This window comes from Cinclus cinclus, chromosome 13, assembly GCF_963662255.1.
Source record: "Cinclus cinclus chromosome 13, bCinCin1.1, whole genome shotgun sequence".
NCBI lineage: Eukaryota > Metazoa > Chordata > Aves > Passeriformes > Cinclidae > Cinclus > Cinclus cinclus.
In genome coordinates this window covers 13,327,853-13,340,943 of record NC_085058.1, presented here as the reverse complement: position 1 = coordinate 13,340,943, position 13,091 = coordinate 13,327,853, and the positions used below count along the sequence as shown (strand labels likewise).

The 13,091-nt window shown below is 43.9% G+C and overlaps 1 protein-coding gene across 1 annotated transcript in view; it reads left to right on the top strand.

Annotated features, from left to right (window-relative positions):
• The window catches only part of CEMIP (cell migration inducing hyaluronidase 1), a 47,032-nt gene that overhangs the window by 18,168 nt on the left and 15,773 nt on the right, over positions 1-13,091 (top strand). Inside the window, exons 11-14 of the mRNA XM_062501323.1 lie at positions 4,093-4,268; positions 4,851-5,060; positions 10,407-10,612; positions 12,490-12,559. Coding sequence (XP_062357307.1) covers positions 4,093-4,268; positions 4,851-5,060; positions 10,407-10,612; positions 12,490-12,559 — 662 coding nt within the window. The remainder of the gene's footprint in view (positions 1-4,092; positions 4,269-4,850; positions 5,061-10,406; positions 10,613-12,489; positions 12,560-13,091) is intronic.

Sequence of the window (13,091 nt, the reverse complement as noted above, 5' to 3'; positions counted from 1 at the left end):
GCAGGGCAGGGCAGGAAATCTTGTGAAATGGTCCTTTCTAACAATCTTTCAGAGCTCCTTCTACCTTTGGGCATTGCCTGGGAGCTGAGCTGACAGAATCTCATTCAGGTTTACACAGTTCTTAAGGGTAGACTTTGTACCTGATTGTTGTATGTGTATTTTCTGAAAATTTTCCATGTAAAAGTGATGGATTGGAGGAATATTTGTTGATTAGGACATCAGGTTGTACTGTGGGATTCAAGGAGCCATCCAGCTCACCCAAACCATGCTGTACTACAGGCCTGTGCCTTAGGGATGCAGCAGCAAACCCCATGAAGATAATTCAGAATAAGGAGGATTTGAAAGATGCCAGTGTGAACATTTGTTTGTTATTAAATATAAGCAATAGGAGCTTTACCACCAGTGATGACAAGTGCTTGGCAAAAATGATAGATCTGTCAGATCTGGGCTGGCATCTGAAATTACTTGAACTGACTTTAAAGATGCCATGAAGGATTCACTGTCACTGGATCATGTGGGTTGAACAACATGACAAATTGTGTTTAGCATTTCCCTTAAAAACTTGATTAGAAAACATCAAAAGACCATGAGACACTTCTCTAATCCCTAGAGAGCCCAAAGGGGAAGACCCTTTAGAGAAAAAAACTCTCTATGAGAATCTCAGCTTTATTTATCTTCAGCAAATCCAGACCTTCTAGTGCTGGTTTCACTTCTCAAAGGGAGATTAAGCAGTTTGGGCCTTTTAGAGCCAAGGGATTTAGGAATGCATGAGTGTACCTGGGAGGGTTTTCTGAGAGATCGAACTCATCAGATATGAGCTCTCTTCCACACTTAGAGCAGTTGAAATAGTTTAAAAATCCCACCCTTCCCAGGTTTGATAAAGCCCAGGTTTTATGGCTGGGTTCATATGTGGCAGGTTTTCCTTTGCACCATTTGGAGAAACTCTGCTTTGAATTGCTGTGTTGACGTAAGCATGCCCTTTATGAGCGGATCATCTACATTTATTTAATGTATATTTCCTTTTAATAATTACCTTGTCCTTACCAACAACTGACTTCAATAGTCACTGTCTTGAGTAATAAGAATGGAAATGCGTTCATATTTTGCTGATTCAAGACTTCCACCAGGCAAGCCCACATACTGAGGAAGTGTTCCCTCTACCTTTACATTGTGCTGACTGGAGGCACTGCTGTGACACATGCAGCAGCAAAGCCAGGGAGTTTTTCCTAGTCCATCACCCGAGTCTGTTCTGGGGAGATGTGATCTGGGTACCTGCAAGGCTGTGTTTGGTGTAGATTACAATATGGCACAAGCCTGGCAGGGCAGTCTGTCCATGAGGGATACAGCAAACCCCAACCCAAAGGAGGAGATGGCGAAGCAGTGGCCTCAGGGCTTGTTAGTGGTTGGGAAATCACAGCTCTGGCTTTGATGCTGAGGCTGCAACACGTTCCTCCCACTTTCAAAGCACAGGGCTGCCTTTTAAGTATCAAACCACTTCAGTGCCCATTTGCAAACCCCTGGCTGGGGTTTGCCCATGGTCAGTGCCCTGGGTTCTCAGATATCCTGGCTGGTCCCTGGGAAGGCTCCATGTGCCAGCTGTGAGCAGCGGCCAAACTTCAAACTTGTAGCTCAGCAGAGTGAGACGCTGCCATCCTCGTGTGAACTCACTGAATTCAGCACAGAGAAGACTCTTTTGTGGGTTTTTTTCCTGCCCACCACCAAACACGGCAGTGCCACGTGTCTGTATATGCCCCTCACAGTGCTCCTGTCCCATGGGAAGTGCCCAGTGTTGTAGTGCTGGTTCCCAGCAGTCATTTACAGCACACAAAGACTCCCATGCCAGGCTGTCTCCCACAAGCTTCTTTCAGCCCCGTTGCTGCAAGGAGCTTGAATTTCTGTCAGCCTTGAGAAGTGGTTTGTTTTTCAAGACTCTATTAAAGGAGCTATTATTCAAAATCCGCTTTTAATTTGGAAGGGGATTGCTTTCTGTCTCTCCTTTTATCTCCAAACATGTCAAATCAGCAAAAGCATAGAGTGAAAAGCATGCACCCAAGAAGTTATATTTAGAAACTGTTTAGTCCATATTTAACATTCCTGTCAGTGCTTACCCTGTTTTGCATGTCTGGACTGGTGTTAAATTAAATTAAATACATGCAAGCATGACATTTATTATTCTAGAGCTCAGCACAGGAATAACAAAACTGCCTATCTAATTTCACTGCCACAAATCCTGGAGATGTAGCTTCAAATAGTATGTTCTTATGATTATCTAAAATTCTTCCTGCATTTCAGTAAATCAAGGAGAGGTCAGCTCTGGGGAAAACTGAAAAATAACAGCTTAAAAATGCTCTCCATAAGGTGAAACTGTGATCCTTTACAGACTCAAGGCTCCAGCATGGAGGATCCTCATGTGGAGGGTACTCACTGCAGTGGATTTTTTTTTCCTCATGTATATGAATAAAGGAAGCAAAGCTGCTGTTTTTTGGAAGGGTTGAGTCTGGTTTTGGCCACACACCTGATGAGGCTCACTGGCTGCAGGGCAACACCATGGGCATGGATAAGCCCAGGAATTTCTAGGGAGACAATTGCAAAAGTGGGTGAGGTGCAAATCCAGGGTCTCTTGCAGCCTTTCATTTCTGAAACAAGCATGCAGCTCTTTGGCCATCACCACTCCTCAAGTTAACAGAGAGTGATTTTCACAAGATCAGATGATTTTGAAGGCAGAGGTGCCAAGGCAGAAGGCACATGTTGTGGCGTGACCCGTGTCCCACAACGCAGCAGGCTCAGGGCAGGGCAGAGCACTCAGCCTTCCCAAATCCCATTGTTGCCATCAAACTACACTGCTTCCAGCTTCAGGACAACAGGGAGTGAATGGTGTTTGTTTCTCTTTTTTTATACATTGAAAGCATCATGTTTTGGTTAAAAATAATGTTGTTTCAGTGTTCAAAATCCTCCCCTTGACTTGGCACTTCTGCTTAAGCATAAAGTGCTTTGCAGTGATAGCCAGGCTTTAGGCTTGCCATATGTTTCTAATTAAGGATTTGAACGATTCCATGGAAATTAAATACATGCAAGTGTAGCATTCCTTAAAGTTCAGTGTTTACTTAAAGAGTTTATTACTTATTTTTACTGGAATAATGCAGAATGGAGTCAGTAAGGTGAACCTTTTCCTGACTGACTTTTCTCTGCAAAAACCTGCGGAAGGAAGGAGGTAGTAGGAATATGTTTGAATGAAATTACAACAGAGATGTTTTGCTTTCTAGACATCCCCACTGCCTGGACTTCCCCCCTTTCTGGTCAGGCCAGGGAAAGTTTTCAGTGCTTTTAACCCCTCCATGGAGGAGGGTGTGTGTGGAAGATGTTATGAGCAACTTGGTTTGGCAAAGGGAAGCGTGGCATGGGGTAGATGGAAGATCCCATTGACTCCAACTACACCAGGGTGGGAGGAAGCCTTGGGACCAAGCTGAAGACGTGAGGGTAGATCTGAAATGGAGAGGTCTGGGAGGACAGGGAGTCAGAGGTTTTACAGCCCACAAACTTGGTGAGGGGCTGTGATTGTCCCAAGCCACAATTCCTATGAGGCCTTCAGCCCACTCCGCTCCTTGTTTGCATCAATAGCCATGGTGTAAACAGGATCTGACTGATGCTTGCTTGAGAGTAGTGCTGTGGGGTCTGAGCAGCTCCCCATGTCTTACTATGGGAAATGCCGTGCTAACCTTGGTGATTTAGACTTTTCAGTAGCTGCACCACCAGTGTTTTTTGCATTGGATGTTCATACACAGCCGGTTGTAATCCAAGGTACACAGTTCCTTTTCAAGGTAGGAAATGTGTTTTGTCACCAGATTGTTGGTTTAACTCCCTGGTTAAATGAGGCAACCCAGGACAAAAAAATCCCACTTCCTCCATTACAAATATCTCACCAAGACCTTGGGTGTCACCTGCGCTCCAGCCTTGTCTCCTCTGAGGTTTCAGCCAACAGTTCATGCTGACTCGGTTGCTCCTTCCATCAGCACACCAACCCCACTACAGGAAGCCCACAGGAAGCCAGCAGCATTGCCAGAGTAATCCTGAAACTGGATCTGGTTCCTTTAGGGAAAGCCATGTACCTGCACATGGGCGAGGTGGTGGACGGCGTGGACATGCGGGCAGAAGTGGGGCTGCTGAGCCGCAACGTGGTGGTGATGGGCGAGATGGAGCCACAGTGCTACGAGTACAGCAGCAAGCTGTGCTCCTTCTTTGATTTTGACACCTTTGGGGGACACATCAAGGTAAGGCTGGAGCCCTTTGCTTGTCCTTTCCTCCTTCCAGCCACACCTTCACATACCAAAGATGGCAAGATGCAGGAAGGGAAAAATTCCTCACCAGCCACGGAGCAAACAACCTCTCCCCACAGCACAGCAGACTCACCCTCTGGCTGCTGCCTGTCCTTCAGCTTTGAAGTGCATGTCCTGCTCCTGCAGACATTGCTCAGCCAGCAAGACTGGTGATCAACACACCTGAGATAAACTCTCCACATCCCAATCCCACTTTTCCCTAGATTTTGGTGGTGCTTAGCCCAGGAAGTTCGATTTGAACCCAGCTGGCTGAAACCCATGGGAAATGATAAATATCAATTGCTTTTCTTCTACAATTAAGTTAAATGTATCTATGGCAGTAGTGAGGAAATCAAAGAGCTGCTCTGGTCTTCTTAGCCACCATGTCCCTCTCTCCCTCTCCCTGCAGCCACACGCTCCTCTCCCCATAGTAAATCTTTCCAGCAGATACAGTGCAGCCCTTTTTATGCCTGTGCTCTCTGTCCTTGCCCTCAACAGATTTCTGTGTTTCTTGACTGCTGTTCTCTTGTTCTCCAGATTGGTCTTGATTTTAAGGCTACCCACATTGAAGGTCTAGAACTGAAATACATGGGCCAGCAGACAATGGGGCATTACCCAATTCATTTCCATATGGCTGGAGATGTGGATGAGAAAGGAGGCTACAACCCTCCAACGTATGTGAAGGAAACCTCCATCCACAACACCTTCTCCCGCTGTGTCACAGTCCATGGATCCAATGGTTTACTGGTAAGAAGTTCCAGTGTCTGCCTTAGAGATAAAGACAAAAGCAGAAAAAAACTTCCTCATAGCATGAATACAACTTAATTATTGCAGAATTGTGTGTTTTATTGTTAAAACCAATGCCTGACTCTTCCCACCCTGAATATACAAGGAGTATCTCGACCTACCAGTGTGGCACTGGGGGCTGTGTGTGGCTCAGAGTGGACAGAACATTTGTCTGGGTACTGCAGTGTCTGCAGACCAGCCCATCTCTAATGAATGGTTGGATCTTTCTGTAGACAGAGTTTGCTATTTAAAGAGGATAATCAGAAACTTTAAGATGTGCCTCATCTTTCCTGTAATAAAGGTTTGGATTTGCAATGCCAACCATAACATTAGGCACTCACAGAGCTGTGATTTGCTGGAGCTGCACTCCATAACAAGAAATCCTTTAGGATAAACCTCTAGAATGACTGATGGTTACCAGACAAGTTACAGCACACCAGAGATGTCAAGAACATGTTCAGATTCTCCCCAGATCTAGGGGTACCTTTGTTTTTGGGGTAAGGATGATGGACTTGTTGTTTGTGAACAGAGAAGGACTTGTGGGTGATGTGATGGTTAGAGGCTGTCTTGGGCACAGTGATCACAAAATTATAGCAGTTTTCTATTCTTGGAGAAGTAAGGAGTGGGGTCAGCAGAACAGTTGCCCTGGATTTCCAGAGGGCAGAGTTTGGCCTGTTTGGGAACCTGGTTGAGGGAATCCTTCCAGATGCAGGTCCTGAAGGGCAGAAGAGTCCAAGGGGCCTGGATTATCTTCAAGAAGAAAATCTTAAAGTTGCAGGACTTCTCTAGACAAAGGACTCTCACCCATTCAGTGACATGGCAGTGTATTCCAAAATAAAAATGTGTATCTGAGCCCTGGGGAGGAGAATTTGTACTGTCAAGAGACCTGCTGCTATATATAACAGATTTTTAAGTGGAAACATATCATTGGCAGCTGTAGTGACATTGGTCACTGTGCATTAGGAGTTCATGCTTCTAGAAGTGCCAATATTGGAAGGGAGAGTCCCAGGCATAATTAAAATGTATAGAAGTTGAACAAAGGGCACTTAAATTGCAGTTCCAGGAGCAGAGCAGCTTTTATCTGCTATTTATGAATCTGAGGTTTTGGGTTTGACCTCTGTCCTTCTAAGTTTATAGCATGAACTTGAAAACCTATCAAATGAACATGGCTTCTGAACTAGAGACATTTTACTGTATAAATTATGTAAGCCATTCAGGGTCATATGGCATTTGCCCAGTCTGAAGCTGCCAGTAGAGGGGCTTAGTACACAGTTAATGAGCAGAGGGGCAGCATTGCAGGTTTAATTTGCCACGCTGTGATGGACTGTCTCCAGTGGCACCACAAACACATCCTCTGGCTGCACAGAGGCTGCACAGCTGCTTATGAGCTGCAGCTGCTTCTGGATCTAATGTGAGATCTTCATTCCCTGTTGCCAAACCAAATAGCCAGAGCCTGGCATTTTTCTTATCAGTCAGATGGACGGGTTCATGGAGAGAATTTGGAAATAGTTTTGTCTCTTGTGCTTTCTCTGAGCAGCAACTGTGCCGTGGGGGATCTGTGCTGTAGGAATCCATGTGCTCAAGCTTTTCCAGCCAAGATGGCAGAGTGAAATTTAGACAGGCTGATGTAGCTGATGAAAGCAACTTGATTCTCTTGCTGTTACTGAACAACCACAATTCCCTAAATGATCATATTTTGCCTCTGTGACAAGGTACCCGAGAGAAGCCTTATAATTTAGGACATTAGTTAGTCAATACAATCCCTCTTGATTTCAGTTTATCAAAACGTGTGAATATGAAGATCTACCAAGACTTGTTTTGCTTTGTTTTTTTAAAACTCATAATTATTGCTGATGGCTGAAAAGAAAATGCTGGTGAACTAAAGCAGTCTGATCACGTTTGTTCAGTTGCATCACAGAAAATGTGCTCCAAATGTTGCATCACTTAGGTGTTGTTTCATGGCTCTGAACTCATCTGCAATCAGCAGTTCCATGCCTTGATTCATCAGGTGATCCCACCACAATCTCCTCATCTGCTTTCTGACTCTAATTTCCTTCCTTTCCTCTTCCTTCTCCCCCAGATATATTCAAAGACACCCACATGGGTCTCTGATGACTGCAGTAGTTATTGTATACATTTCCCCGTTATTATCTTTTCAGCTGGGCAGCACCACCTGTTTCTACATGCAAGAATACCTTTCATGCAAACAGAGATGAGCTCTGTTTTTCCCCAGGTAACATTCATTCCCTCTAAGATCAGGTAGATCCAAAGTTTACTTTGCTGAGGGAAAATTTGCCTTAATGATGTCCACAAACCACACTTTGAAAATAGCCATAAAAATTCTAGCTGGACTATTAAACCTCAGCATAGCACAGCACTTAATGATGTCCTTAACATTAAGCTGTTGATTTCAGAGGTGCTTCTTGCACTAGTGTTGTACAGTACCTATGCAAATGTTTTAATAAATGGGAGATGGGCATCAGTTGCTTTTTGCTGTCATTAAAGAAGGCAGGTAATTTACATACAGGCTCTCCTGTTTGCTTTGCTGTCACTTTTCTCAGGTCACTTCCAAGATACTCATAGACACTGAAAAGTCTAGGGGAAAAAATGTATCCAGTTACTTCTGGTGACAGGTATTTTTCTGTGGGTTTGCACAGTCTGTTAGAAGTTGCTGTCTCAAGGTTAGCTCACCTCATTGATGGGTTATTCCACACATGTCTGTAAATCTATATTAGCTGAGAAGTACAGATGGTCCTTCTGGAAACAAATCTGTAGAAATTAGTTTCTCACCATAATTATTGTTTTAAAAAGCAATATTTACCCAATGTTTTCTGCAATATATTGACCAAGAAACCACCTTGTTACACCACTGCAAACCCAGGAATGGAACTTTGCTCTGATTCCCACTCTCTCCATTGGATCCCAGTGTGCAAGCTAAAATAGAAGCAGCCACTGGGGAAGGAAATTAAATGGGGGTCAGTAATTAGTCTGGCAGGATCCAGGGGAGACCTGTACTTCATGGAATAAGAGGCTGTGCTAGCTAACAGCTTCAGTGGTATCTGCTTTTACTAATCCAGCTATACTTCATAGCAATTGTTTTGCCAGGAAGGGAATTATCTGGCTCAAAATTACTCATGGTTAATGTAAGATTATGGACTATTAGCAAGGTTTTAATCAAAGAAAAAATGAAATACATTAGAAGAGTGATTTTGGAACAAGCATCTTGTTTGCTATCCAAGTGTTCCAGTAGTGGGCTTGTGCATGAAAACAGGCACAGGAAACAAGTCAGAGGTGACTGAGAGGTGGCTTATGGGGAAATAATTAATCAAAGAGAAGGTGATAAATTGAGGGACCAGACTCCTGGCTGATACCTCCCTCTTGTTCTGTGGGCTTTCAGGGATGAGTTAGGAGAACGACAGGCGTTTGCTGGCTCTGAGCCTCTCTGCCAGTGCACAGCCCTCTCTGGCCCTGCTTCTGTTCTCTCTCCCTGTTCTGGGAGATGTGATTCCCTGGGATGGCACTCCCCTGCTTTGCCCCAGCTGAGTCTGGTCACTGGAGGTTTTCACATCCCTGTCCTGGTGCAGGATTGTGCTGGCTGGAAAGATAAATGGTTGAAGTGACCAACATTTCTCTAGGGAAACTGCTTCCATCATCTATATGTCCCAACACCATTGCTTATGTGTCTTTTTGGTATTACTGTCCTGTGAAGGAAAGCCAATAGGATTTGGTGGCAGTTTCTGTGGAATTCTGACATCTTTGTGGTTACAAGACTTCCTCTACATGTTGGAAACCTTCTTCTGAATGCTGCTCACTCTTCTCAAATGTTCTGTGCTGTAAACTTTTATCAAGGCTGGGATAGTTCATTCTTCAAGGGGGATACAGTTTAGTACATATGTTTTACACCTGACTAAAGGAGGTTAAACTTTGCAAAAGCTATCACTTTCTTAGATCATGGAAGTTAACACTTAGCAGAAGTTAGAAGGTAGCAGTGAATTTCAGTGAGGTAGCTTAATGGAATGTACCATTTTGCAGGTCATTTCAGCATTGTTTAATTTACTGTGATGACTTGTGCTCAGAGATTTGAGTATTTACACTGAAGCATGGATGTTGCATAATAGAAGTCTGTGTGGTTGTAAGCCAGTAATAAATTTGGCAAGCAAAGTGTTTGTTTTCATGTGAAAACATATTTGTAATCATTTCAACAGTAATCCTGGGATTTTATTTGAAATTGGTGCTCCTTGCCCCAGGAATGAAGCATGAAGGTGACAAAGAAGTCTCAAGCCTGTTTGCAAAAGCAGTTCAAGCACTTGAATGCCCAAGCACTTGGTCTCTCAATGGTACCATGATGAACAGGTTTTCTAGCCAGGTTAATACTGCCCTTTGTCCCCTGACAGTTACTGTTTGATCAGAAGCATTTAGAGGAACCCGTTTGTGGCAGGTTAACCTTCTCTAGGTTCTCACCTGAGAACAAGGTGATTGATGGGTGGTGGCTGATGGGAATAGCAAGGAAAGAGCCCAGGAGATCCAGACCTTCCCCTGGTCAATGAAGACCTGAAATTAATTTTCTATATCCCAGATATATCTACTGACAACACACTTGCTGCACGTCCAAGGGCTGTTGCTTCCCATCTTGTACTGTCCTTAGGCTCCAAACTCACATTCCTGCTCTCAGATCTTGCAGTGGTGTGAGGGGTGTTGTTCTGCCCAGCCAGCGGTGTCCCAGTGTTAACAGCATCCCAACCAAAACTAGAACAGCATTGATTAACACCAGCTGATTTGTCTCAGGGTCAAGCAAAATTTCTGTCAACAACTTGGAAAAAAAAGATCAGGTCAAACCTAAAACAAGCCAGCCTGTCTAGAAAACAATTTTCTGCCTCTTTGATAGCCTGGAAAAATATTTTTTCATCTCGGCTGCATTTTTGAGTTGTGTTTTATGTAGCTGCTCATGTAACTCCACATGATGATGAATGAGCCCAGATGTGATTTGATTGTCTAATTCCTCTCCTCAGCCCCCACCCTGTGTTTTTTCCAGCCCCATGCTAAGACAGTCTCTGATTTCACAGGCAAAGAAAAGAATGGAATGAGCATTTTCTAGGTGATGACAAATTCTAATTAAGTGTTAGAGTTATTGCTTAAACTATAAGCTCTTAAGGGCTTAAAAGGGGGATCCTGCTTTTGGTTTTGGTTATAGATCCTGAGTTCAAAAAGGTACTGAGGCTCCTATGTGCCATCACACCAACCTTTGTTCTAACTGCGCAGTGGCTGAGGCATAAAACCTCGGCACTGACCTTTGTTTTGTACATGCAGGTGAAGGATGTGGTGGGTTATGATGCTCTGGGCCATTGTTTTTTTACGGAGGATGGACCAGAAGAGCGCAACACGTTTGACCACTGCCTTGGACTGCTGGTTAAACCCAGCACCCTGCTCCCCTCCGACCGGGACAGCAGGATGTGCAAGCTGATCACAGAGGGAGCTTACCCAGGCTACATCCCTAAGCCCAGGCAGGACTGTAGGTGAGTGGGAGCTTTCCTTTTCTCTTCCTTCTCCTTGCAGGACTTAGCCATAACAGACAGCGTCCTGTGTATGTGATTATGTAGACATCTGTTGGGGTCTGGGCCGTTTACCCCAAATTTGAGAGAGCAGTTTTCCCTGGGGTCTTTATCCTTGTGCTGTTCAGATGCCTAGAGATCTAGGGTGTGCTTTTCACTTTTTGCATAAAGTCCATTGAGATGGTGCCCACCTAAAACATTGTAAATCTTTCTTTCAAAGTGCACAGCCCTGCCTTGTGCAGTCTTGTACCCAGTGACTCAGCAAAAAGTTGCTGAGTTCAAAATGCGACATGTTCTGACATTTGTGTGCTCATCTCAAATGGCAGCTGATTTTGAAAAGATTTCAGTGTCATCCATTTTGTCGTCAGAACAAACTGAGGTTTTGTTCAAATGAAGATATTTTTAACTTTTTAGTTTGGCAAGGGAGAGAGAGGAATTCATGCAATGCTCTTTTTCGCATCTGTGTTTGTTTATAAAATTCACCTAATGTCCCCATTCTTAAAATAAGGGTTAGTTAGCCATTGTGCTCATTTTCCACTGATAGTTCATTTAATAGTCATAGGGGCATATTTTGTGTGTCATTTTGAAGTCTGTTTTATGAACGAGCGCTTTCTAATGGAAAAGTGTTACGGTACTTTGATCTGCCCTGTCTTCCTTTATAAAAGAATTCAAGGTCTGATCAGAAAAAACAGCTCAGCTTGTTTTGCACTGGCCTTATCCAGCCTGGAATGAGTACACCAACACTAATCCCAGTACAGGGACAGGGGATGAGCACCAGCTGTGGCTCCATCAGCTTGGGAGAGGCAGGCAGGGAGCTTCTGCTAGGAATTAAAACAATGGAATTGTGCCAAATGACACCATAACCTGCCCAATCCATGTGGCTCTGAAGAATGGGATTAGGCTGAAAGACAGGTCACTGTAGAAATATGCTGTCCTTGCCCTTGCCTATGCAGCAGGAGGTAGTCTATAAATAATCCAAATTTGTTTATTTCTAGGCTAGTCCCATGCCCAGAATAGAAAAATTTTGCTATGTTTTCATGATAAAGCCAGACAAACAGAAATGCATCAGCAAAATCAGTTGGCCTAAAGCCCCTGTGAAGTCCCTCATGGCAAGATTAAAATAGACATAAGGGTTCCATAGGTTCATATCCTGCAGAAGGACAACTCCCACCCAGCAAATCCAGGGGCCAGCCCGCTGGCTGTAAGGGCTGCATGTTTCCCGTGCCTGTTGGTTAATGAATTCTGTATGTCACAGGATGGACAGTGATGGATGGGTTGATCTGTCCTCCTTGCTGGGAATCTTTCAATTAAGAGTCTTTTATGTGCATTAGACAAATGGAATGCTTTTGTCCCAAAAGAAATGTGGAAGAGGGTGGGAGCAAATAAAGTTAATCAATCACAGCAGCTCTTGGAAAAGGCAGGTACGGGGGTACACGTGGAAAGCCCTTAATAGGCAATTCATTGGGCTCCTTGATTAAACAAGTCTCTAATGAACCCAAGGGCTTTGTGGGGGCAAAGTTCTTTTTTGTGACTTGTGCAACAACATATTTACCTTATCATAAAACATGATTGACATCTGACAGCTTCATAGCAGGCTTGGAATTGCAGTTGAAATTCCTTATTTAATACATGGTGTTTTGAAAGATAAGGCCATGTTCTCTGTCAAACCACAGAGGACACGAGGTATGAGAAGAGAAAGAAAAAACACGTTCCTCTTGCCCCTGGGCAGGACCCCTTATCTGGGGAGGTATCAGCCCTGCCTGAACTGGGGGAGTTTATGGGAGACTCTTGTGTGCTCAAAGTGTAATTTCTGTGTTATTTGTTCTTTTCCTGACCCGCAGTGCTGTATCCACATTCTGGATAGCCAACCCACACAACAACCTTATAAACTGTGCAGCTGCTGGATCTGAAGTGAGTGCACAAGTTTCTTATTTGGTAACGGCTCAGGCCAGTGACAGCCCTGCAGGGCTGAAGGAGGCTCTCACTGGAATAAAACCTGTTTTTGTGACACAGACATTTTGGAAGCTACTTGACTGAGACACATATTAATGTGGCTGGTGCCACCAATAAAAATAATGGTCTTACTTTTGCTCCACAGTTCTTGTCATTTGCTTTTTCTAGAGATGGATTTAACAAAATTCCACAGTGTGCAGCCTGAATAAATTAAATAAATGTGACTGTGAAGTCACAGAGAAGCCTTTGGCAATGATATTGTTGATTGCAGTACAGTCGTGGTGCTCTGAAATGTCAGTCAGCCCTAATGCTAACTCCACAGGCATTTTTGGTCACATCAGGTGCCCTTATTGTCCTGAGAAGACATAAAAACGAGAAAATCAAGCCTAAAACAGAGAGATGTGGTCTTTACAAAGCTTCCAAATCTTGAGTACCTATATTAGGACTCCTTGATAAAGTTTTAGGCAACTAAATAAAGTTTTATTTGATT